Source organism: Aythya ferina (genome assembly GCF_964211825.1).
Source record: "Aythya ferina genome assembly, chromosome: Z".
Lineage (NCBI taxonomy): Eukaryota > Metazoa > Chordata > Aves > Anseriformes > Anatidae > Aythya > Aythya ferina.
The window spans coordinates 29041687-29068666 of record NC_140299.1 but is presented as its reverse complement, the minus strand read 5'-3'; the positions used below and the strand labels follow the sequence as shown (position 1 = coordinate 29068666).

Here is a 26980-nt window from a genome sequence, read left to right as displayed (position 1 = left end):
AAAGAAGACGCCAGCAATTACTGGCCTGTCAGTCTCACGTCAGTGCCTGGTAAAATTATGGAGAAGATAATCCTTGAAGTTATTGAAGCGCACCTGGGGGACAATGCTGTCATTGGTCCCAGCCAACATGGGTTCACAAGGGGTAGGTCTTGCCTAACAAATTTGATTTCCTTTTATGATAAAATCACCCATCTAGTTGATCAAGGGAAACCAGTTGTGGTCTTTTTGGACTTCAGCAAAGCTTTTGACACAGTTTCCCATAGGATCCTACTGGACAAAATGTCCAGCATACAACTAAACAAAAACATCATATGATGGATGAGCAATTGGCTGACAGGCAGGGCTCAAAGGGTTGTGGTTAATGGGGCCACATCTGGCTGGCAGATGGTCACCAGTGGAGTCCCTCAAGGCTCCATTTTAGGGCCAGTCTTCTTCAATGTTTTTATAAACGATTTGGATGTAGGACTAGAAGGTGTTCTGAGCAAATTTGCTGATGACACCAAACTTGGAGAAGTTGTGGGCTCTTTTGAGGGTGGAAAGGCCTTGCAGAGAGACCTGGAGGGGATGGAGAGCTGGGCGATCACCAACTGCATGAAGTTTAACAAAGACAAGTGCTGGGTCCTGCACCTGGGACGGGGCAACCCTGGCTTTACATACAGACTGGGTGACAAGATGCTGGAGAGCAGCCCTGCAGAGAGGGATCTGGGGGTTATGGTTGACAACAGGTTGAATATGAGCCAGCGGTGTGCCCAGCAGTCAGGAGGGCCAACTGTATCCCGGGGTGCATCAAGCACGGCATTGCTAGTTGGTCGAGGGAGGTGATTGTCCGGCTCTGCTCTGCGCTGTGCGGCCTCACCTCGAGTACTGTGTGCAGTTCTGGGCACCACAGTACAAAAAGGACATTAAACTGTTGGGGAGTGTCCAGAGGAAGGCAATGAAGATGAAGGGCCTAGAGGGGAAGACATATGAGGAGTGCCTGAGGTCACTTGGCCTGTTTAGCCTGGAAAAGAGGAAACTGAGGGGAGACCTCATCACAGCTTTCTCACAAAAGGGAGTGGAGGGGCAGTCACCGGTCTATTCTCTTTAGTCACCAGTGATAGGACGCTGGGGAATGGTGTCAAGCTGAGGCAGGGGAAGTTTAGGCTAGACATCAGGAAGAGGTTCTTCAGCAAGAGGGTTGTCGCACACTTAAACAGGCTCCCCAGCGAAGTAGTCACTTCACCAAGCCTGTCTGAATTTAAGTAGCATTTGGACTGTGCACTTAGTCACATGGTCTGAATTTTTGGGTAGACCTGTGTGGTGCCAGGAGTTGGACTCAATGATCCTTTTGGGTCCCTTCCGACTCAGGATATTCTATGATTCTATGATTCCTTTCTGCGGAGATATGTGCTATGGGGTTCAGTATAAGAGATGAAAGATAGATGTGTTTAAAAGGCATAGCTGATATTCCTGCCTGAGCAAGTCATACTGGTGATGGCAGAAATAACTTTTCATGTTTAAAACTTTCAATTCATGAAGGTGCTGCAGAGATTGTGTTAATATAATATTAATAATTCTGTGAAAAGTAAGGTCAGTTCAAACAAGGTCGGAGTTGCTAGAACAAAGCATTAGTTTATAGCTGCTCATTGTAGCCTTTTATTTGTTTAATCTGATTTGGACTAATAGTGTGTGGGATTAGAAATTAACACTGTTTTCTGTACTTTCCCTATAATGCGCTTCTGTTGTATATCTGTTTTAAATTATTTATAATAACCTCTGTAGAATCTTCATCATGTGGAAAAAGAGATATTTGTGGCAAACTGTAGCTCTGAACTACTTAATGCCAATTAATTGATTTTTGCTTCTGTTTCTGTGATAATGAGCTACTACTCATAGTTCATCAATGCATGATAAATTCCAGTTTCAGAAAAATAATCTGTTTTTTAAACCAAAAAAAAATAGTAATTAAATGCAACAAATGTTGGAAACAATGAAAAACTAGCTTTCTAGTCTCTCTTGGATACACTTGTAAAGAATACTTAAACTTGTATTCACTGGCATCCTGAAAGTCAAGGTACACAGACTAGGATTTGTCAGATGCAGGATTGCTTTGCTTCTTCAGAGCACTGTCAGAGCATGTTTGGTAGGACATGGAGAAGAATGTTCTGTGACAAGAAGAGGTTTCTGTTCCCTGAGACTCTCTAGGCAAAACCTTCCTACAGCATTTAAACTCATTGTAAATAATGCAATTTTTGCTTCTGTTAAGCTTTGGAAGACTGAATGCACAGAGAGCTTTAGCTTTCCCAAGATGTAGCTCCACTCTGAAGGACAGAATTAGTACTGACAATATTTCTTGGTATTTTGTTTGTCTTTGCTGTATACGAGGGTAGGAAAACAAATAAACAGTGGCGATTTTTTTTTAAGTTGTATAATAATAATAATAACATGGAATAGCAATGAAAAGCCTTTTCTATTCTACTTGTCTCTCTGCCTTATTTCCAGTAAAAGTAAGAATTTTCACAACTTAAGTATCTCCACCACATATGAGAGGTATTGCAATATTCTGCTGCCCTCTAGCCAACTGTGAGGTATCTATGACAGTCTATGATGGTCTGAAATGATTTAGGCTTCTTTCCTTTATTCATCCATGCTGCTGCCAAGCTGTTCTTAGATGAAGAATTCACCTGTGAGTAAAAAGGTAATTACATTTCCAAAATGAAATCACATTGCATGTTTTCTGGCATAGTCTTCAGTCTAAAGAATTTTAAAATAAATATATTTTTTTGTCAGCCTGTTCTAAGGAATGGTTACAAAAACACTTGGGACTAAAAGAAGAAGCAGTGTAATGTGCCTAATTGTTAGTGTGTCAGTGTAGGATTTTTTTGGGGGGTTATTCAATAGTTTAATTACCACATTATCATGTATATAGTGTTGTGTTTTGGCTGAACATAATTAACTTTATTATTCATTAAAATGATTGGTTTAGCTAATCACAGAATCACAGAATGACCAAGGTTGGAAGGGACCTCTGAAGATCATCTAGTCCAATCACCCTGCCAAGCAGGATCAAGCAAGATGCACACTGTGCAGGATGGCATCCAGGCAGGTTTTAAACGTCTCCAGAGGAGACTCCAGAACCTCCCTGGACAACCTGTTCCAGTGCTCTGTCACCCACACAGTAAGGAGTGCCCTCTCATATTCAACCAGAACCTCCTGTGCTTCAGTTTGTGCCCATTGCATCTTGTCCTGTCACTGGTCACAGCAGAAAAGGGTCCAGCCCCATCCCCTTGACAACTTCCCTTCAGATATTTACATGTATATGCATTGATGAGGTCTTCCCTCAGTCTTCGCTTTTCCAGTCTAGACAGGCCCAGTTCTCTCAGCCTGTCCTCGTAGAACAGGTGCTCCAGTCCTTTAATCATCTTAGTAGCCCTTAGTACCTAATAACAGTATTAGTCTTTCTTTCCCTAGTTAAAATGAGTTATAAGTTTCATAGCCGTTACCTAGGGCCCAGACTGTGTTGGAAAAGGTTTGCTGAAGTAATTATGCACTTGTACTGATGTTATAGTTATACCAATGCATGCACATCTGTGAGGAAATGATTTCTAGTATTTACTGAATTGTGTATGCTTGGTTTTCCTGGTATCTCTGGACATCAGTATGAATCAATAGCTAGGCATTGGAATGTGTTGCTCAGGAAAGTGGTGGAGTCACTGTCCATGGGGGTGTTTAAGGAAAAGTTGGATGTGGTGCTTAGGGACATGGTTTAGAGAGGTAATATTGGTGGTAGAGGCATGGTTGGACCAGATGATCTTGGAGGTCTTTTTCAACCTTAATGTTTCTATGTTCCTATTGTGCTGTTGCAAAGGGTATTTCATTTTAAAGAGTCTCTTCGTAGACACCTCCCTCTGTTAGAGTAGATTAGTGCAAAGTAAGTGATTCTGTATACATTTGTTCCCCCCCAAAACCAGATTCTACTCGTAATTTGAACTTGACAGGTTTAGCTACTTCTCTGTATGTCTGATTACAGCACAGCTAGGTAGGATATACGTCGATGTGTAGATGTATAGAGAGTTTGAAAAGGTATTCTTTTCTTTAATAACTTGCTATATTGAACATGAAATTTGAGGTCCATCTCTCCTGTTCATTAAATGTTTTGCTCTGAGGTTCACTATGCAAATAGAAGTGAGTAAGTCTCCAGTACACTGGTTGTAACTACTAGCTATTTGAATGCATTTATGCAAATGTAAAGCTATGTTCCACTTATGTTTAGAAATGACTCACCTCAAACTTTTCAGCTATAGAGTTTCTTCTTCTTTCATAACTGAATAACTTATTCATGAACAGTTGTGGTTGCTTTTTTTTATTTATTTGTCTTTAACAACTTGGAGAAGTCAGAAAATGCTTTCTTTGCAATCTTCTGATTGTCATAAAATACCCACTTTTTATTATTATTATTCCTGGTAATTCTCTTATTCTTGTAGATTTTAATTACAATTATTTCTTATGTGACTTTTCTTGTAATGATGCTTTCTGATCCTGCATGATATGTTTCTTTGAGTTTGCTCCAGTGAGCCCCAATCTTTGGAAATTTTGGTGCAGCAAGGAAAAATGTCTACTTTTATGTTTTAATCTGATTATCAGGTTTAAGTAGCTGTTTTACACTGTAGGGGTTTTCATGTTAATTAAAAATCTCTGATATGAAGTCTGTTAGTAAAAAGAGTCAACACTTTCTGTGTGTTTTTTGTTTTTTGTTTTTTCTTTAGCTGTTGGTGAGAAGTAACAACCTTTCTGACAAGATCACAATCCTGACAGGGAAAATTGAGGAGATCTCCCTGCCTGAGAGCGTTGATGTGGTAATTTCTGAACCAATGGGTTATTTGCTGTTCAATGAAAGGATGTTGGAAAGTTACCTCCATTCTAAGAAATGGCTGAAGTCAAATGGTGAGTGTGCCATCACAGTTACCCCACTGCATATAGAAAGGAAAATAAAAAGCTTCTGAAAGAGAAATCAAAGACCTGCATTATTAGTCCTGGATATTGATAGTTTGGTATTATACTATGGTATACTCTAGCACCAACATCTAGACAGACCAAGGGAATAAACATAATGATGCAGCTATTGTACTATGCTGTGACTTCTTGCTGTTTCACAGTGGAAATAGTTTTTGAGTATGTTGGTGTTGCATTGCCAAGTTCTTCCTGTGTTTTAATCTTAACATGATGTTGTATATTGTATGATTGCATCTTTGTTGCAACATATAACAATAGATGATGGCACAATAACCTCATATGCCACACAGAAGAATGTGGATGAGAGCAGAATGGTCAAATAGGATGAGCTTTTTAGTGGAAAATTATATTTTGCTTGGGAAAACTGAAATTCAAATTGTTTTGAAATCCTTTCACTGGGCTTCTCCCAGATACCTTAATTCTCATGCTCAAATCTTACCTTTTCAGAGACATATCAGAGATTCAGAGCATTTGGTACTCTTTATTTCATTTCTCCTGTGTTTGGAGGAGTTTTGAAGGGAATCTATGAGTTCCTGGGCCTCTTGCGAATCTTCTTTGTGAGATGAATCTGGGCATCCATTTGCTGAATGAGAAATCTGTGTGAATTGCTGAAAATGAACTATGAAGTCTCTCTTTAAAAGACTTCTTTCTCAAGTAAAATTATTAGATCAGAAATTTGTGAAGTATGGAGTGAATCTGTACATCAAGGCAGAAAGCTACTGGTTTTGCTTGTTTCAAACTTGCAAATCACATTCAGGTAGTATTTTTCAAAAGTCAGCCACTGATTTGAAGTCTCCTGCATACATTGTTAGGACTCAGTTTCCAAAGAGGCTTCTGAAAATTGATCTGTAGGCATCTAATTTTCAGCTAAAAATATGAGTGAATGAATATGATTTCCATATTTTACAAACTTCCTGGTTACTCTCTTGCACAGTGGGAATGAATCACCTTACATAGTGATTATTAAACTTAATGATTGTCTAAGAAGTGAGCTGAAATCCTGACATTTTGTTTAAGTTGCAAATACTTAGTTATTCCAAACAGTTAAGTTTGTAAACTTTCTATCCTACATTTTCATCTGCAAACTTGTTAATTTTCTCCCTATGACCAGTTTTAAAATGCACATCTTTTTTTGTGAGTGGGTGTTGTTCTTTATTTGAATTCCTGTGGTCTCTTCCTGTATGTACTGAATACAGAAAAGCTGTTTCTTTTTCCCTACCATCCTTTACTTGTCCTCCCCTTCAGGTATTCATCATGTTTTGTACCAGGTAAACAAACAGCTGATGAAGTATGTTCAAATGTAATTCAAAACAACCACATTTATAGAAGCTACAAGATGATTAGAATACAGTGTAGAATACAAGGGCTTCTATTAAAGCTGCTAGTTGGTCTGAATCACTGTCCACTGAAAATAATGGAAAATAGTTCCTGTGGTTTTCTGAGCCATTTGAGTTTGAGTTCCCAATAAAAATGAATTCTTGCAAAAAGATAGATCAGGATTTAACTCCCTGCTCTGTAAATAATTTGCCACACTGTAAATAAAATTCTCCATTCCTCAATTTCATTATGGAGGGAAAAAAGAAAAAAAATAATATCTTTTTATGATAGTAGGATTTTTATTTATGTATAATATTTATTCCTAAGTGCTATCAGTTTCCTGGATAAAGGCTTAAGAGTGATATATACATGACCATCTCAGTCATTAACAGCAGTTCTGATCTCAACAAAAAGCATACCCAGCAATTTAGAATCATAGAATAGGATCATGGAATCATTTAGGATGAAAAAGAGCTCTAAGATCATCAACTTTAACCTAGCATTGCCTAGTCTACCACTAAACCAGGTCCCAAAGCAACGCATCTGCATGTGATTTAAAAACCTCCAGTGACTCAACCACTGCCCTGGGCAGCGTGTTCCAATGTTCACAACCCTTTTAATTAAGAAATTCTTCCTAATATTCAGCCTAAGCCTCGCCTGGCACAACTTGAGGCCTTTTCCTCTTGTACTATCACTTGTTGTGAGGAGATGGAGGACATGTGAGGAGATGGAGGAGAGACCAACCGCCATCTCACTAAAACCTCCTTTGAGTTAGTTGTAGAGAGTGATAAGGTCTCCCCTGACGTGTATTTTGCTAGGCTAAACAACCCCAGTTCCCTCAGCAATTCTCATATGACTTGTGTTCCAGACTCTTCACCACATCCGTTACCAATCTTTGGACATGCTCCAGCATGCTCCAGTATGTCCAAAGCTTTCTATATTGAGGGGACCAAAATAGTATACAGAACCTGAGGTGTTGTCTCACTAGAGCTGAGTACAGGGGGACATTCAGTTCCCTGGTCATGCTGGCTACTCTATTCCTTATACAAGCCAGGATGCTGTTAGCCTTCTTGGCCACCTAAGCATACTGCTGGCTCATATTCAGACAGCTATTGACCAATACCCTTAGGTTCCTTTCCTCTAGGAAGCTTTCTAGCCACTCTTCCCCCACCCTATAGTGTGGATGGAGTTGTGTTACAGCTGCAGGACCTGTCACTTGGCCTTGTTGAACTTCATAGAGTTGGCCTTAGCTCATTGATCCAGCCTAACCAGACCCCTGTGTAGAGCCTTCCTACCCTCAACCAGATCAACACTACGCCCTACTTGGTGTTGTCTGCAAACTTACTGAGGGTGCACTTGATCCCCTCGTCCATATCATTGGTAAAGATTTTAAAGAGAACTGGCCTCAGCACTCAGCCCTATGGCACACCACTAGTGACTGGCCTCCAACTGTATTTAACTCCATTTACCACAACTCTTTGGGCCTGGCCACCCAGCCAGTTCTTTACCCAGCAAAGCATACACCCATCCAAGCCAAAAGCAGCCAGTTTCTCCAGGAGAATGCTAAGAAAAACAGTGTCAAAATCTCTACTAAAGTCTAGGTAGACAACATCCACAGCCTTTCCCTCGTCCACTGAGTGTGTTACTTTGTCATAGAGGGAGACAAGGTTAGTCAAGCAGGACCTGACATTCATAAATCCATGCTGACTGGGCCCAATCATGTGGTTGTCCTGTACGTGCCATTTGATGGCACTCGGGATGATCTGCTCCATAACCTTCCCCAGCATAAAAGTCAGACTGACAGGCCTGTAGCTCCCTCGGTCCTCCTTCCAGCCCTTTTTGTGGATGGGCATCACACTTACTAGCCTCCAGTCAGCTGGGACTTCTCTGGATAGCCAGGACTGATGATAAATGATGGAAAGTGGCTAGGTGAACACTTCTGCCAGCTCCCTCAGTACCCTTGGGTGGATCCCATCTGGTCCCATAGACTTGTGTGCACCTAATTGGTTTAGCAGGTCACCAATAATTTCCTCTTGGATCATGGGGGCTTCACTCTGCTACCTGTCCCTATCTTTCAGCTCAGGGGGCTTAGTACATGGAGTACTTTACTGCTAAAGACTGAGGCAAAGAAAGCATTAAATACCTCAGCCTTTTCCTCATCCTTTCTTACTGAGTTTTCTCCCACATCCAATAAAGCATGGAGATTCTCCTTAGTCCTCCTTGGCTGCTAATGTAATTTTAGAATCATTTTTATTGTGTTTAATGGCATTAGCCATACTAATTTCCAGCTGGGCTTTGGCCTTTCTAATTTCTTCCCTGCATAGCCTCATGACATTTTTGTAGTCCTAGTTAGTGGATTGCCTCTTCTTCCAAAGGTCATAAACTTTCTTTTTCTTCCTGAGTTCTAGCTAAAGCTCTCTGTTCAGCCAGGCCAATCTTCTTGCTCACCAGCTCACTTTTAGACACATGAGAATGGCCTGCTTGTGGGCTTTTTAAGATTTTCTTCTGGAAGAGTGTCCATACTTCTTGGACTCCATTGCCCTTCAGGACTGCCTCTTAGGGGACTTTGTAAGCCACTCTCCTAAGCAGGCCAAAGTTTGCCCTCTTGAAGTCCAAGGTGGCAATTCTGCTAACATCCCTCATTACTTTTTGAAGAATTGAAAACTCTATTCATTTGTGATTGCCATGACTAAAATGGCCTGCAGCCTTCACATCATCCACAAGTCCTTCTCTGTTCACAAGCAAGAGGTCCAGCAGGGCTCCTTCCCTACCTGGCTCACTCACCACTTGTGTCATGTAGTTATCTTCCACATACTCCAGGAACCTCCTAGAATGTTTCCCTTCTGCTGTATTGTATTTCCAGAAGACATCTGGTAAGTTCAAGTCCCCCATAAGAACGAGGGCTGGTTATTATAAGACTTTCTCTGAGCTACTTATAGAATATTTTTTCTGCCTGTTTATCCTCATTGGGTGGTCTATAACAGACTCCCACTATGACATCTGCCTTGTTGGGCTTCCCCCTGATTCTTACACATAAAGGATCAACCCTATCGTCCCCATTATTAAGTTCAAGATAATCAAAATACTACTAACATACAGGGCTACCTCACCACCTCTCCTTCCTATCCTATCCCTTCCAAAGAGTTTAAAGCCATCCATTGCAGCACTACAGTTGTGCAAATCATCCCACCATGTTTCTGTGATGGTAACTATGTCGTAATTTTCCTGCTGCGCAATGGCTTCTAGCTCCTCCTTTTTGCTGCCCACACTGCATGCATTGGTTTGCACTTCAGTTTGGCTAATGATCCCATCAACTTTTTGGGGGTAGAAACCCTAATTCCTATGTGACCATTCTTAGGCACATCTGTGATTTCTAACCCATCAATATCCTCTTGTCTTTGCTGTAACATGTTTCTCCATCACCTACTTTCACTGGGATGGCAGACAGGAGAACCTTGCTAGCAAACTGTCCCACAACCATTGGCATACTGCTCCCAGGCTTATATTTAGTGAGCCTGTTTTTATCCCTTTCCCTGTGGCAATGAATGCACAGACTCTGATGCATGTTTCAAGCAAAGGAAAAGATTTTTTTTATTGTCTCTACCTCTGCTCTTTTATATCCGTCCGGAGATAGCACAATACCATGGAAACCTCCTAGCAACAGAATATAGCCTATGTGCCCTCAGTTACTTTCTCACTGCCAAAGGTTAAGCAATCTCATGGTAGCACTTACATTACAAAAACAGTCTTTCGGTGCTTTCACAAGTTTCTCCTAATTGCCATGTTCCCAGGGCTTTCTGCCTACCAAAGCGATAAGACTTTGGTGGCTGTCCAAGTTAGCATATGCCTCTGGCCCCACATTTTCCCCTTCAAATCTAGTTTAAAGTTTTCAGTGAGCCCTGCTAACTCCTTTTCCCTCTTTGAGATGGGTATACCCTGTCTGTTACAAGTAGGGCTGCTATTGTGTGAAACATGATCAAAAAAACCAAAGATCTGCTGGTGACACCAGGCTTGGAGCCACGTATTCATCTGGTGGGTCTTTCTCTTTCTCCCCTCCTCATTCCCTGCAACTGGAGGGCTAGAGGGGAACACTACTTGTGCTCCTGATCCCTTAACCAGTTGTACCAAGGCCCTGAAGTCTCTCTTGATTGCCCTTGGACTTTTTGGAATTTCATTGCTGTCTATCTGAAAAATCAATAATGGATAATAATCTGGGGGTAGCAACAGGGTAGGAAGGCTTCTCTTCACATATCTAACCCAGGCCCCATGGAGGCAGCAGACTTAGCTATGAAGTGGGTCGGGTCTGCATGTTAGGCTTCTTGTTTTCTTTGGGAGGGAGTCTGCTATGATAATGACCTATCTGTTTTTCTTTGTGTAAGCTGTTTTGAGGCAGAGCGTAGGCCAACAACCTTGATGATGCCTCCAAGCCAGATGAACCACCATCCTCAGTTTAATTTGAGATCAGGTCTGAACTATAATGAAAGTCCCTCACACAAATATTGTATCTATTGAGTAAGCAAAAAAAGCCACTATAATTCCTCTAGAGAACATTGAGAAGCTATTTAATAGCTAGCATTTTACTTCATTTGAAGGGAGTTAAAATATTCAAATAATTAATATAGGACCATAAATTATGAAGACTTTATGAAGTATTGTATGTTTGTTTGTTTGTTTGTTTGTTTGTTTTACTTGATGCTTGAACATATTCATACATCAGTAATCCCTATACTAATAAAACTAAATGTTAAGATATTTGAACTGGTGGTTTTAAGTAGTTAAGACATTCCTATAGAGTTGCCTGTGGGAGTATGCCTTGCTACTTTATTTTGTCTTTTGTTTACTAGGAATGATGTTTCCAACGTTTAGTGAAATTCATTTGGCTCCTTTTTCTGATGAGCAGCTGTACACGGAACACTACTCCAGAGCCAATTTTTGGTAATGGTTATTTATGTTTTTTGTTTATCACCCAGGGTTCAGTAGAGGTTAAAAAATCAATCAGTTATTTGATTCAGCCTAAAGGGGTGCATAGTATCTGTCAGTATTGGAAGAGAATACTTTTATATTTTCCTTCATTACTTCTCTGAACTAGAGCCATACTGTTTATTGTGCAAACCTGGGAGATCTTTCAGAAAGTGCTAGAGCTGTCTGAGTCTCTTCTTGAAAAAGAAATTAACTCTATGGAGCATCTATTGTGAGAAACAGTTGTCTGTAAATCAGTTGTTGGTATTTCCTTTGCTATACCAGAGTAGAGTATGCTGTAGATGGTGATTATTTTATTTCTTCAAATCTCAGCTGTTTGAGCATGGCAACAACTCCTTGGGTGTCATCACAGAGAACAAATATTAACTCCTGTGTCCTGAGCAATTTCCAGTTTGGTAGTTACTTTGTCCACCTGAATTTTTCTTTCAGCTTCAACAAGCAGTTGCACTCTTTTTTCCCTTGAAATGTCCCACTGCAACTCTCCACTGTTGAGCTGTCACTATGCCGTATATAGGGGAAAACATTAGCAGTGATATTCTTATGAGGAAAATAATAACATTTCAGCAAAACTCCAGTTGCCTTCTAAGCATCTCCAGTATTCTGCATTTAATCAGATGAATTATCTGTCAACTACTGCAAGACTTTCTGAGAAAGGGGGAAAACGGATCACTCAAGTCTTCCCTAGTAACTACTTTCTCTTCACACCAACAATGTTTTTATCATTATTATCACAAGCTGTAGTAATACTTCATAATTGTGAGAGCATTCAGGTTGGTATCTAAATCACAAAGTATTGCAGTCTCTCCTTCACCCATCTTTGCAGAAGGATGTCTCTCATTTTTGATAGATCTTTGCATTACCTCCATTTGATTTTTGATGAGAATGGATCAACCAAATTAATCACAGAAGTGTGACACAATTACCTGTAGTGATACGCCTTTTATTTCAGGTTCTGTTTGATATATTCCTAGTTTGTGCACTCATAATATAATTTATAGCTGTCTTGAAATGTTCTCTATGCAGAGGACTACATTATCAGTCCTTCTATCTATCCTTCTGTCATCCCATATGGTTATAGTTTTGGATGGATATATGCCCAGTGAGTGCTCTACAGACCAAAATATTAGTGCTTCTAATGTCTTCAAGCAAATGTGGGATCAACATTTTTTGAGTAAGAGTGCAGCAGTTCTGCTTCAGCACCACTTTAGGACATTCATGTTCTTAATATTAAAAAGACTGGGAATGTTGCTAGATCCCAAACTATAAAAGTCCTACTTCAGACAGCACTTTCTGGGCTTTCTTGGGTGTTTGAAGTGTACTGTCAGGAACCAGTTGTTGACAGCCTGGAAGTTTTGTAAGCTGTGAACTCCAGTCTTCAAAATACAGCCTCAATTCATTGTCCAGTTTTATTACCTGGAACAGAAGATGTATTTTTGTCTAACAAATGATTTCTTATATAGCTAACTGCATATCCCTGTGTCTTAAAGACTGGATGCATTTTTGGGACCAACTGGATGATAATAGTTGCAAAAAGACTGAAAGAAATATCTGGATTTGCAGTTTGAAATTGCCTGTGGTAAAGGCACCAGGACCTTGGAAAAATCTTCAAAATAATACTGAAAAATCATAGTGTGTGATTTAATGCTAGGTGCAGCAGATAGCTTAGCCTGTTTACTGTACAAAGGAAAGGTTACATATTTCTCATACTCTTAGAATTATTGCAATTATTGTAATAAAAATTATGACGTAAGTAGGTTGTTCCTCTTCAGGCCTGTAGGTTGGCTTACTGTTGTCCTTCAGAGTTGTGTTTTAATTTGTATTTACCATTAATCATTCTTAGAAGTGTTATAATACATGTATATAGTCTACCATAGAAGAGCAGACTGCTATTTTTGTTATGAAAAATCTTGCCAAGATAGAAAGATACAAAGCGTAAATATAAAAGGGGTTAAAAATAACATGCATTTTGTCTGGTTTTCATCAGTAATAAATATGCAACTCAATTACAAAGTGCAGCAAACATATGGATAAAAGATCACTTGCAGTTGGTGTCAGGTGATTTCTGCTGTTGTGCTTATTTGAGTTCCTTCCTTAAAGATACTTTATCAGCTGTAGTTACCTAAGCATTTCCCATTTATGCAATTAGCACAGAATGTAGAATTTATCAGTGTTAAATGGGTGTTGCCAGATTAGTGTAGACTTCCTCATCCACTTTGAAAAAGTGATGATAGCTTAGGAATTGTATGATGTTTTAACCATGAGAACAGACTTTCAAGGTTTCCCTTTTATGTGTTTCCGAAGACTCGGAAGAAGGTTTGCCATAGTTTTATGACACTTCCATCACAAGAAATTGAGCTCTCTTGCTGTTTCCCCTTTCTATCCCATTTTGTTTATGTTATCTGGGGTTAAAGATACCTGTTAAAATTTTCAGTGAGTTGATTAGACCCAGGGTCTGGTATGATTTCTGCAGACACGTACATTTTAATTTCAAAGTTCACACTGGGAGTAGCCTGTATGTACATTAAAGGAACGTTTGCAAAAATTTGTAAGATAAAAATAGGATTTTGTTTGTTTGTTTCCTCTTTTCAGTTGGTATCAGATGGTCTTTATTTTCCCCTTTTATATCAGTAAAAGGGACTGGACCTGTAATATAGGCAAACTGAGCACCACTTTTATCTGCATGAGGTCCACCCCCATTTCTGGAATAGATCAAGTTTGCAAAAGTAGTTTAAGACTGCCTAACTGACAGTCTAATTCCTGTTCTTTTGTTTCCATGGGGGGGGGGGGGGTCTTTGTTGTTGTTGTTGTTGTTGTTGTTTGTTTTGTTTTTGTTTCTGTTTTTGTTTGTTTGTTTTTCAGTAATGAACTGTGAAATGTCTACATAATGTCCACTTGAGGGGGTCAGGTCACCTAACTGTGCTGGCTAGAAGGCCTGTATCATAGGGAAAATAAACTGAGGAGGGCTGCTATTTTGTCTCGGCAAAATGGAAAAAGGGAAAGATGTGGCCAGCTGTAGTTCACCTGCTGTTTACAGTTACTCTTCCTGGGTCTGGTTGGAGCCCAAAAAAAACATTTTTCCACTAAAAATTTTAAAATGTGTTACTGTTTCTAGGTACCAAGAGTGCTTTTATGGGATCAATTTGTCCAGTCTACGCAGTGCAGCTGTGGAAGAGTATTTCAGACAACCTATTGTGGTAGGTTTGTTTGTCTGGGGGTTACTTCTTACATTTTCCCCTCTCTTATTCCTACCTTATTCTCTCCACAAAATCCTATATGTACCATAGACTCCCTGTTTAACAGAGCTCTGTGGCTGCTGAATAAAGAGCCAGCAACACACTCTGTGAGAACTGTGAACAGAGCTGCTGCGAGAGGTTAACAACTGTATGTGATATTCCTGGTTTTGCTGTAAGTAACAGGTCTAGATATGCATGCATTAGGGAACCACAGCATGTGAACACATCTGTTTTCCTAACATGCAACTAGTTTCCCTCAGTTTTCATTCTCTTAAACAAGTAACTTGACCTTGGATTTTCCCTTCCTTTCTCTGATCCACAAATTAAACCAAAATAGGAAGTGTCCAAACAAAAACATTTCTGCATTATGAAACAACCTTTTAAATTATTTAAATGTACTTTCTTCATGGGTAACTTGTATCTAGCCCCTAATGCTCTCTTTCTTTGAGCTGTCTAACAAAGAAAAACACCCACAAATCAAAAGAGTTACCCCACCACCACAGCCTGGTTTAATGCTTTAGTGTAGGCACAATGTAAAGGTCTTCTCTCAGAAATCTGACTGCAGCAAATTTGGGCTGGATTTATGCTAACTAGTTTAAGTAATGATAGAGGTATAACTGCTGTTCCATGAAGGAATCTGTAAAGATAACCAGCCTACTGCTGCCATCTTTTGCACTCTCTTGCTTTTACTGTGTGAAATAAGAAAACTCTCTCATTTGTATTCATAGATTTCAGCCATCTTTGATTATATAGCATGGTCATCTCAGTGCTGGTTCTTTAGCTTTCAATTAGAGAATGGAGTAATCTGTAGGATTGAAGTACATCTTTCCATCCCATATGAATTGATGATTGGCTTTTGGCATTTTCTTCCCTTGAAGATCATAAAATTATGTATCAATAAAAGCTTTGTTAAATTGTTTTTTCTTTAAAATAATCATTTATCTCTTTGGTTTCCTCTTATTCTATAGATATTTTTCAATTCTCATTCAGCAGGATATGATATAAGCATTTATGTTAAGGCTTTGCTTTACTTGTCAAGTTGTTTACTTGGTTGTGAACAGTAATGGTTAAAATAAGGGTTAGTGCATGTGACTGAAGAAAGAAAAATGTAGGGAAATGTTCCATTTGCTGACTATCTGCTCTTAACATGTTTCTAGAAGGCAGTCTGCATTAATTTTGCTTCCTATACTTCACTATTGAATTTTCAAGTCTTGTCGTAGTCTCTTAGTTTGGTTTATCCAACTATGTGGTGCATAAGAACACATCAAACTGTGTGCTTTAATAAAATAAAAAATAAGAACAAAAAAAAAATCACAGCATTTTTATAAGTTATCTAATCAATATAGGGACAGATTTTTTTTTTTTTTTTTTTTTTTTTGGTTTTGTTTCTGGCTTAATAAAACATTCTTTGCTATCAAATAGCTAACATAAGATATCTAGTATATTGAATTCTGATGATGATATGGAGTTTTCACATCTAACAGTGTTTCCAGGGCCAATTAAAATAAATTAAAAAAAAAATGAAAATATATTTACAATGGGTTTATTGGGGTGAAGTTTGATTTGTGTCTTCTTCCCATTTTGTTTAACAGATATATGCTGTTTAACAAGTATATGTTTAACAAGTATATGCTGACAAAACTGAATGGTAATACATATTACCTTTCCTCATCTCCTCTCTCCCCCATTAGGATACTTTTGACATGAGAATTCTGATGGCCCAGACAGTGAAGTACACCATTAACTTCAAAGAAGCTGTAGAGGAAGATTTGCGTAGGTTAGCAGACACCAGCAACCTACTTTTTTTTTCCCTTTTTGTGATTGGCTTTTGATGGTTAATGATGGGAGACAGAGAAAGTCTTGATTAGCGGTGGGTGTGGAGGAGGGAAGGTGGCATGCCAAGATGGTTAGTACACCTCTGGTAATGTACCAGAACATTCATCTGCAGGATGGTTTGTCTACTGTTAGCAGAGAAGTCTGTGAGTCTGTGAAACAGTAAAGAAGTTTAGAAGATTCTTACTGAAAGGGATAAACTGGACTCTAGAAGTCAGTTTGCTGCCAAGCTTTGTCTGTTAGGATACAGTGGCAAGGTAGTTGTTTTTCCAGCTAGACATCCTAAAAGACCTCAAATATTCTGGGTAAGATGGTCATCACAAGCCACTTTTGTGTATGTTTTCTGTTGGTTTTGGTTTGTTTGTTTGAGTGTTTCTTTTTCTTTTTTTTTTTTTTTTTTTACTACATTTATTGTGTAAGAGGGGCCAGTTGCACCTCTTTTCTTCCCTCCAGAGATCCTTCAAATCTTTCCTTGGAAGGTCTTATATTTGCAATGACCTACATTCATTGTGTCCAAGAGTTATAGAGAGAAGCTTCGTCCTTGGTACCTTAGAGAAATAAAATGTATCTTATGGGAGAACTTGAGGGAGTACTACAAGTACTTGCAAGACATCGTCATCAGAGGAAGATATCATATACTGTCTTTGAAACTCTGAACTGCTTATTTCTCAACCTGACTCCTAACTAATTGCATGGTCTAGTGAAGGAAAGGAATTGTTGTGAGAGGGGAAGACAGCTGGAGATCTGCTTTCCAGTTTCAGCTGGCTAGTGTTGACTTATTTCAGTCGTTCTCAGGAGGACTAATAAGTTCTACCTGAATGCTAGTTTTTATATGTTTCTGCAACAGTGAGTGAGATTTGGCTAAAACTGCATAGCCAGTAATACTTCTTTTGGAAGTGAAAATGTTCCAGCTCTTGTTTGGGTAGCTCAGTTTTCAGCTTTTGATTCCAGTAGTAGACCTGTTTGTTAAATTTGTAGTGGAGCATTTTACTGTTCAAAACTAAATTCAAATCCCTCAGTGGGAATAAGATTTTTTTCCATTGGAAAGACTGAACTGCTGTATTTGTAACATCCTGCAGTGATGTAACAAATGATGCAGTAACACATACATACTGACATGTTTGATTCTATGGGCAAATAAGGCCAAATCAGTGCCATTGGTTAGTTCTATTGATATAGAGAAAAAGAACTTTTTTTTTTTTTTTAATATGTGGAAAATTGAGACATAAACTGATTAAGAATGGCAATATATAAATTAATATAGGGTAGGTTTCACTAACATATTTCTGATGGATTTTTGTTTCCCGTACTTTTTGTTTTTTTTTTGAAATTACTTTTGCAGCATTCTGATTTTCATTTTGTTTGTTTGTTTTGTTTGTTTGTTTTTTTTTGTTTTTGATTTTGTTTGTTTGTTTGTTTTTGTTTTTGTTTTTGTTTTTTTCCTCCTATAGAGTGGAAATCCCGTTCGTTTTCCAAATGATGCAGTCTGGACTAATACACGGCCTGGCCTTCTGGTTTGATGTGGCATTTGTAGGGTCATTGTGAGTACTTCTTTCATACAATGTGTGCCATAATTAGAAGTTTATCTGTTGCAGAGCTGGTTTATAATGTAATTACCCATGCCCTTTGTTATTTTAAGATAATGCCTTCTAGAGGTAACAAGAAATATGGTAACTCGGAGCAGCAAGACTCAGATGGTAGTGATTTTGTTGAGGGTCATAATGCATGTATTTATACTGTTCCATACATCTGTTTCTGCATAATATTATATATTATGTTATATTTTACATTGTAAGTAAAGAAGCAGCATTCAAATACGAGGTGTTTTTTCTTATTTGTGCTGGTCTTGTTTGTGGGCAAAAACAAGAGCTGATTGCAAGTTGCAATTGACAGAATGGAAATGTAGAGAATTTCACCAGGCTTGGGAAAAATTTTCATTGCAGCACCAGGTACTTATTTCAAAATGTGGAGAACTGGTATAGGAAGTAGGGGAAAATTAGCTAAACTTAGGTAGTCAGTATATAGATTTCTGTTAACTATATTTAGCTTTTAGATAAGATTTATTGACATTCCAGTTAAATAGGTCTAGTTTTAGATGAGTTTTTTTTTTTTTCAAAATATTTTAAAATACACTTTCATCTATTTGTGTTGATAAATGCCCTTTATTAGCCTTTGAAATAAGGTTTTACAAGAATTCAGAATAGTATATCCATTAAAAGAGAAAAATGATATGGCATTTATATTTATTTTAACAACTGATAGTAACAGTTTTAATCCTAAAAGAAACTCTAAAAACTCCACATGATGTAAAACAATAGACAAAATAGCAGACTTACAGGAACTAACTGAAATCCTTAGCTCAGAAGGCCTCGATTTTGCAGTAGAAAATTGATTAAACAGCACCTCTTTCATGTTGGTAGAACTCTAGAAGTTCTTTGCCTTACTATCTGAAATCTCAGTGGATCAAACTCACAACACTAGGACACGTGTTATGCTTTTCTATACACCTACAAGACCTTTCAGGAAAATTGTTGTAATATGTTTTCCAAGAGAAAACTACATACAGAAGCTTCTTGGGTAGTGTTCTTAAGGATAAAACTACCATTGCAGAGAATTCTACTGCCATGTTCAGGAGAAACCTTTCTTTCCTGTAATTTTTTAGAGGTTAGATTTGTATTAGGAAGAAATCCTTCACTCAGAGGGTGGTAAAGCACTGGAACGGGTTACTCAGAGAAGCTGTGGATGCCCCATCCCTGGAATTGTTTAAAGGCAATTTGGATGGGGCTTTGAGCAACCAGGTCCAGTAGAAGGTGTCCATGCCCACATCAGGGGAGCTGGAACTAGATAATCTTTAATTGAAACCCTTTCAACTCAAACCATTCTAAGATTCTACGATCTAAGTGGTGAAATGGGAGAAAAATCAGTATTTCCTGTCCTGGGAGCATAGAAAGAAGAGAGAATAGGAGTCTGAAGAGTCTCTTTTTTAATCTGCATAATTGGTCCCCAGGTCTTGTGTTGATGTGCACAGCATGAGCTAAGAAAGAAATTAAGGCCTAATGTATTAATTTCCAGACAAATTCCTCACTATTTCCTCACTACAGAGTGATTCCATAGAATTGCTTGCCCCATTGACTGTACTAGAGTTTAAACTTCATTATGAGCAGTTATGAAAAGCCACATACACATAATCATTTCTGAAAGAAGATTGGCAAGTCATTCTACATAGTTCCTCTCTTCTGTTTTAGGGTAACTGTTTGGTTGTCAACTGCACCAACAGAACCTCTCACTCACTGGTATCAGGTACGCTGCCTTCTTCAGACGCCACTCTTTGCTAAAGAAGGGGAAACTCTCTCAGGCACCATCTTGTTTGTTGCAAATAAACAGTAAGTGTAAAAGCTTCCTAAGCAGATTTTGAAGTGTTAGAGGTACACAAGCAATAACAGTTAATTTTCAGCACGCTTGTACTCATGTTTATTATCAATCCAACTGATAAATCCACATAAGCACTGTTGGCCTTGCAAGACTCTACTCACCAAAAGGTCTCATGTGTAATGTTCTTTCTCACATAATTCCTCCACGAACACCTGTGAAATTTTGCTGTCCCTCACAATGCTACCTGTAACTTTTGCCAGCTCTCTTATCACACACAACAGTTTTCTTAGGTCATGTCCAATCATTTTCCACACCTTTTTTTCAGTTAGCGTTATGTCTAAGTCATCAGCCTAGTTGTTTGCCTGAAGCCCTGACATAATCCCTCAGCTCCCACCAAGTTCCATGCAGAGATAGGCAGAAGTGGGGTTGATTTCCAATCCATGATATTTTGTAATTCTGAGGGGAAAAAAAAATCCTATAGTCAAGCTGCCCTCTTTAATAGTGCTTTCACATGCTCTTAGTCCTTCCACTGAGTCTAATGACAATGACTGCTTTTGGAAGGGCATATTTCCTCACCAGAGTGCTTCTCTTCTGCTTCTGCTATCAATCACATTTGGAAACTCCACTCAAATACTTAGCTTTGAAAATTATTGTCAAGAGCCTGTACCATACAAGTTGCAGCCTGGTTTGTTTACATATATATGTGGGTTTAATAGAAAACAAACCAAAACCTTCTCTATACAGAAAGGTGAATCCCCTTCCCCGCCTCCGCCAAAAAAAGGGGGGTAGTGGGCAAAAGGAAATATTCAAAGGCTCTTCAGTCATGCAAGTAACTAACGCTTTATGTGACATTTGGCAAATGCCAACATCTGGTTAGGAACTCCTCATGGAACAAATAACAAATACAGGTCTTCATATGCTTCTTTCAAAAGTAAATTATTCAGTATTTTAATATACAAAAGAAACACTGTATGCCACAAAATGATCACACAGCCACTGCTGTAAACATGTCAATATGTAAGGCATATCTACAATTGAGCATGGCTCAGAGACACCTGCACTACTGACCTTGCCAGATTTAGAATGAGCAGTTAAACCAAGTTTAGCACAGAGCTAAAACCCACTACAAAGCTAATTTGCTTCTAGAATCAAGATATCATCTTTATGTAATTCTGCACTTGCAGTTCTGTGTAAGAGAAGCTTTGGTCAGCTTCAGCCTTTTTGTATGTTCTCCATTGCTCAGTCACTCCTGTTTACATTTCAGAAATTTGGTTTCTTGCAAAAAGGTATGTGAAGAATATCTTTTCAGATGAAACCTGGGATTATAAAAAGACTAAACCTAATGGTGTTTGGCCAATAAGATATTTTTGATCATGAAGACTTACTCAGCTAATTTAGAAATTTATAGTATTTCTGTTTGAGAGAGAGAAAAAGAACTTTCACTACTGAATACCATAATGTAAAATGATAGTGTTTTTTCATATGCAAACACTAAATACCAGTTACGCGTCTTATAAATTATTCTTCTTTAGATATGGTTAAAAAATCATGCCCTGGCACTGATAAATAAATGTATTGTAATACTAAGTGGTAATTTTGTTTGATTGTAATACTAAATGGTAATTATTCAGAGAGCGACTACACTGATATTTTTCACATAAGATATTACAGTTTTAACTATAATTTATTTCCATTATCTCCTTTTATACTTGTATTTCTGATGCAGACAAAGTTACGATATTCACATTGTGGCTATGGTGGACCAGACAGGATTTAAATCTGGTAACACTCTTGATTTAAAGAATCCATTTTTTAGGTAAGAAATGCATTTGACTAAAATACAACATTGTATTTAATGAATCAAAGTAGAGTTATCAGATCTTGTGTGACAGAAAGCAAAACACACTTACTATATAAAAAAAGTTTTTGAACTTGTGATTTATTTTATTTCTACAGGTGTGAGTGTATTTTTGTTTTGTGTTAGCAGTAGTTATTTATATAATCATTATTCTATTTAGGCTGCATAGAAAATAGAAAAACACATAGAAAAATAGAAAACACAGGGTTTCCCGTGTGAGTCTTCATTATAGTTTTGTTTGCTTGTTTGTTTACTGACCGTTCTTCATTTTGTCCCTGCCTTCCCATAACTGAGTTTTTCAGATGAAGAGTTGAAAAAGCAGTGACAGACTTCCCCAAAGAAAAGTGCTTATTTGTCAACATAAATAAGTGCTTATTTATAAACATAACTTTAAAAGCATTCATAAGGTTTAAAAAAAATAACGTATAACCTGTATTTTAGACTAGGACATGCAAATTGTCACGCATGGTGGGAAACACTTGATTTAGATTTCAGGCGAAAGCTTCTACAACTTCTTCAAGGGGGAAGGAAGTACGTAGCTGACACAAACAGCCCAATGCTTTTCTACATCACTGCCTCAGAATACACCTGATTCAAATACTTATTTCTGTACCATTTTTGGCTCACTCGGAAAAACTCCATACAAATTCTATAGCATAGGGCAAAAATAAACTAGAGTAGACTTATTTCTGTAAACCGGTGGCCTGAACTGGTATATATATAAGCAGATAAAAAGTCACTGCCTTTGTAAAATAAGCTGTTTGTGGATTTGGCAGCATTTTACACCTGTGGCACAGCTGCAGATATAGATGAAAAGTTACAATATAAATTTGAAAACACACTGTATTTAATACAGTAACAGCACAAAGTTTTATTCCAAGCACACATTTTTATTCCAATGAGACCTCTCTGCCATGCATTGTCTGAGTGTTGTGTTTACAATACTTCCAATTTCATAAAAACCCATATTAAATATTATAAAGCTGTCAATAGTTTTTTTCTTCAGAGTAAAGTAAGAAAAGCTGTATTAGAATTTATTTACTTTTTTAATTTAGCTAATTCCGTCAGGTGTCAAAGAACTGTGTATTTTATTATAAATATCTTATTCTTTCATCCATTTTAGATATGACTAGAACATAGTATAATACGGCACATGAAAACAAAAATGAGATTCTCACCAAGCTGAGCAGCCAACAACAGTGAAATCTGTTCAGTACCTAATACACCTACTGGTCTTCATGTAAAATCAATCTGTAACTGTACATGTATGTAATAATAACAATAATAAAAAAGTGATTGGCATAATAAGGGAGTATTTTTTTTATTTTGTGTGTGTGTGGTTTTTTAACTGAAATTTAGCTTGCACTCACAATTATGACTTTTATTACATTTATGACATTTACAACTTTATTCCAGAATAGAATTAGAAATAGAATAGAAAACAGAATTTCAAAGAATCACAGAATCACAGAATTTCTAGGTTGGAAGAGACCTCAAGATCATCGAGTCTAACCTCTGACCTAACACTAACAAGTACTCCACTAAACCACATCACTGAGCTCTACCCCTAAATGTCTTTTAAAGACTTCCAGGGATGGTGACTCCACCACTTCCCTGGGCAGCCTGTTCCAATGCCTAACAACCCTTTCGGTAAAGAAGTTCTTCCTAACATCCAACCTAAAACTCCCCTGGCACAACTTTAGCCCATTCCCCCTCGTCCTGTCACCAGGAACGTGGGAGAACAGACCAACCCCCACCTCGCTACTGCCTCCTTTAAGGTACCTCTGGAGAGCGATAAGGTCGCCCCTGAGCCTCCTCTTCTCCAGGCTCCCTCAGCCGCTCCTTGTAGGACTTCTTCTCCAAGCAGAGCTACAGGCTGGGAGATGAGTGGTTGGAGAGCTGCCAGGCAGAGAAGGACCTGGGAGTGATGGTTGATAGTCGGCTGAATATGAGCCAGCAGTGTGCTCAGGTGGCCAAGAAGGCCAACGGCATCCTGGCTTGCATAAGAAACAGTGTGACCAGCAGGGCTAGGGAGGTGAGCGTCCCCCTGTACTCAGCTCTGGTGAGGCCGCACCTCGAGTACTGTGCTCAGTTTTGGGCCCCTTGCTACAAGAAGGACATGGAGGTGCTTGAGCGGGTGCAGAGAAGGGCGACGAAGCTGGTGAGGGGCCTGGAGAACAAGTCCTACGAGGAGCGGCTGAGGGAGCTGGGCTTGCTCAGCCTGGAGAAGAGGAGGCTCAGGGGCGACCTTATTGCTCTCTACAGGTACCTTAAAGGAGGCAGTAGCGAGGTGGGGGTTGGTCTGTTCTCCCACGTGCCTGGTGACAGGACGAGGGGGAATGGGCTTAAGTTGCGCCAGGGGAGTTTTAGGTCGGATCTTAGGAAGAACTTCTTTACCGAAAGGGTTGTTAGGCATTGGAACAGGCTGCCCAGGGAAGTGGTGGAGTCACCATCCCTGGAAGTCTTCAAAAGACGTTTAGATGTAGAGCTTAGGGATATGGTTTAGTGGGGACTGTTAGTGTTAGGTCAGAGGTTAGACTCGATGATCTTGAGGTCTCTTCCAACCTAGACAATTCTGTGATTCTGTGATAATTTTACTATCACAAACATAACTGCAATGATACCTCTAGCAAAACATAATCACCTGCTAGCCCTTCACGTGCTGATGCAAGGCGGGTCTGAATGAAAAGCTGCACCAAGGCTGACCCTTCTTTTGAGAAGTAACACACAACATTGATCAAAAGACCTTCTTAGCTAAGGAGCCCTGCTGAAAGTAATTAAGAAACAGTTTAGGATTTTTTTTTCTCATTTTTCCAAGACAATAGCCATTTAAAGATAGTTTATTAGATTATCAAAAGTAGTCTCTAAAACTGTGAAACTTGTAAATGCAACATGAACTTCATGGTTAAGACTGCGAAGCCATTGAAGTTAGTGTCTGAATGTAATTGTCTCAACAGTCTCAACAGGACATTTCCAGTAGCATTTAATACAGTAGAGGACAAGTTTCTTGTTGGAAGGGACTTGTGGAGATCATCTGGTCCAACCTTCCTGCTAAAGCAGGGCCACCTAGAGCTGTTTGTCCGGTACCATGTCCAAATGACTTTTGAGTATCTCCAAGACAGCTTTTGAATATCTCCAGTATCTTCTTTCCTGCTTTGAAGCTTTGGTGATTTTGAGTGTTCAGGAACCCACCCTTAACCTGTACAATGCACTGTTTTCAGCTTACAGAACTTTCTGGGTAGAAACATGATATTTCCCTGCCCTGCCCTGCCCTCCCCCTCCCCCTTCTCAATTCTTCCTGCAGTGCCTAAAAATGGTCCAGAGAAGAGGTCCTTGGCATACTGCAAATGGAGAAGCAGAGATGCAAACAAGTGTGTTTGTGGTGCCGGGTTTTGTGCTGTTATGGCAAAAAAGACTAAAAACAACAACAACAAAAACACCTTTTATATTCTGGAGGAAGTGTGGAGAGAGAGAATGATTTGAAAGCCAGTTCAAGTGTGTTGACACATCTTCCAAGGGACCCGAAACCATGTTCATGATATAAAGCTGGAAACCTCATGTTCAAGGAATAATACACAATTATGCAAGTGAGTCACAATTTTAAAATAATCTGAATGTAAATTTGGCTTTTGAGATCAGGCTCCTGGTAGCGACATGGACTGATAATACTGAATTTCACTATTACATATATTGTACATAGATGGCAAATTGATTTTTCTGAATTTCCATCTTTTGGTTCTTTAATTATTTTTATCTCTATGAAATCACAACAGCATCTAGAAAAGAGATTTATATATTTTTTATTTATTTTTATTTTTTTTTTAATGGACATGAGAACATCCATACTGACTCTGAACATATATGTGGAAATATCCTGGTGACCTGATTAGGTCAATAATTATCATGACAACTACAGGCTGTTGTAAAGTACCTGAAGAATCTTAAGGGACCAATAATTATTTTGTAAAACAGATGAATGCTCAAACGTGCATTCATCATGAGTTTAAATCTCTGGTTGACATTCAAATGTTTCATTGCTTTATTATCTGGGAGGTGTTCATATTATTAGCAACCAAGTTGAACATAACAATGAATTTTCTAATGCCTTAATTGATTTCACAGGTCTTAGTACTTGAAAAGAAACCACCACCAAAAAAAAAAAAAAAAAAAGATAAGTTGAGTGGAAACATAAACACCTTGTTTGCATCTGTCTTTACTAGTAAGACCTTGGGGTACTCAGCCGTCAGCCTCCCAACCTGGAATTCTGGGACAAGGAGCAGAAGAAACCTGCACAGTTCAGGTAGAAACAGTTAGAGACCTGCTGCTCCACCTGGACTGCCAGAAGTCCATGAGAATTGAGTGCACCCTCAGTAAGTTTGCAGATGACACAGAGCTGGGGGGCAGTGTCAATCTGCCAGAGGATAGAAAGGCCCTGCAGAGGGACCTGGACAAGATGGGTCGATGTGCAGAGGTCAATGGGATGAGGTTCAACATGGCTAACTGCTGAGTCCTGAACTTTGGTCACAACAACCCCATGCAATGCTGCAGACTTCGCGCAGAGTGGCTGGAAAGCTGTGCAAAGGAAAAGGATCTTGGGATGCTGGTTGATGCTCCCATGAACATGAGCCAGCAGTGTGCCCAGGTGGCCAAGAAGGCCAATGGCATCCTGGCTTGTACCAGGAATAGCGTACCCAGTAGGACCAGGGAGGTGATCGCCCCCCTGTACTCTGCTTTGATGTGGGGCTGCACTTCGAGTGCCATGTTCAGCTTTGGGCACCTCACTACAAGAAGTATCTTGTAGTATCTCAAAGCCTACTGTCGAGGCCCTGGAGCATGTCCAGAGAAGGGCTACGAAGCTGGTGAAGGGCCTGAAACACAAGTCCTGTGAGCAGCGGCTGAGGGCACTGGGGTTGTTTAGTCTGGAGAAGAGAAGAGAAGGCTCAGGGGAGACCTTCTTGCTCTCTACAACTACCTGAAAGGAAGGTGTGGGGAGCTGGGGGTCGGTCTCTTCTCACAGGTAACTGGTGATAGGACTAGAGGGAATGGCCTCAAGTTGTGCCAGGGGAGGTTCAGGTTGGGAATGAGGAGACATTTCTTCTCAGAAAGAGCAGTCACCGTCAGGCACTGGAAGGGGTTGCTGAGGGAGGTGGTGGTGTAAACATCCCTGGGGGTGTTTAAGGAAAGGTTGGACGTGGTGCTAGGGACGTGGTTTACTGGGAGATACTGGTGGTAGGGGGACGGTTGGACCAGATGACCTTGGAGGTCGCTTCCAACCTTAACGATTCTGTGACTATGCCTGCAGACAGTTTCCAGCACTGACACGACGCCCTTTGGCTGCGGCGCTCCCGCCCCTGCACCCTGACAGGACTCGCCCAGCGCCTCCCCCGACCTAGGG

The 26980-nt window shown here is 39.3% G+C and overlaps 1 protein-coding gene across 3 annotated transcripts in view; it reads left to right on the top strand.

Annotated features, from left to right (window-relative positions):
* Positions 1–22890, top strand: part of LOC311427834 (histone-arginine methyltransferase CARM1-like) — a gene marked incomplete at its 3' end in the record, with an annotated part of 69250 nt that extends 46360 nt beyond the window's left edge. The window contains exons 6-13 of one of the 3 annotated variants that reach the window (XM_084505419.1): positions 4746–4923; positions 11154–11244; positions 14402–14483; positions 16214–16299; positions 17807–17896; positions 19601–19655; positions 21454–21543; positions 22709–22890. In XM_084505419.1, the coding sequence (XP_084361545.1) occupies positions 4746–4923; positions 11154–11244; positions 14402–14483; positions 16214–16299; positions 17807–17896; positions 19601–19655; positions 21454–21504 (633 nt within the window). Of the gene's footprint in view, positions 1–4745; positions 4924–11153; positions 11245–14401; positions 14484–16213; positions 16300–17806; positions 17897–19600; positions 19739–21453; positions 21548–22708 lie in introns of those variants that run through there. The other 2 variants (XM_084505417.1, XM_084505418.1) reach the window with 2 other exon arrangements.
* Between the last annotated feature and the right edge of the window lie 4090 nt (positions 22891–26980).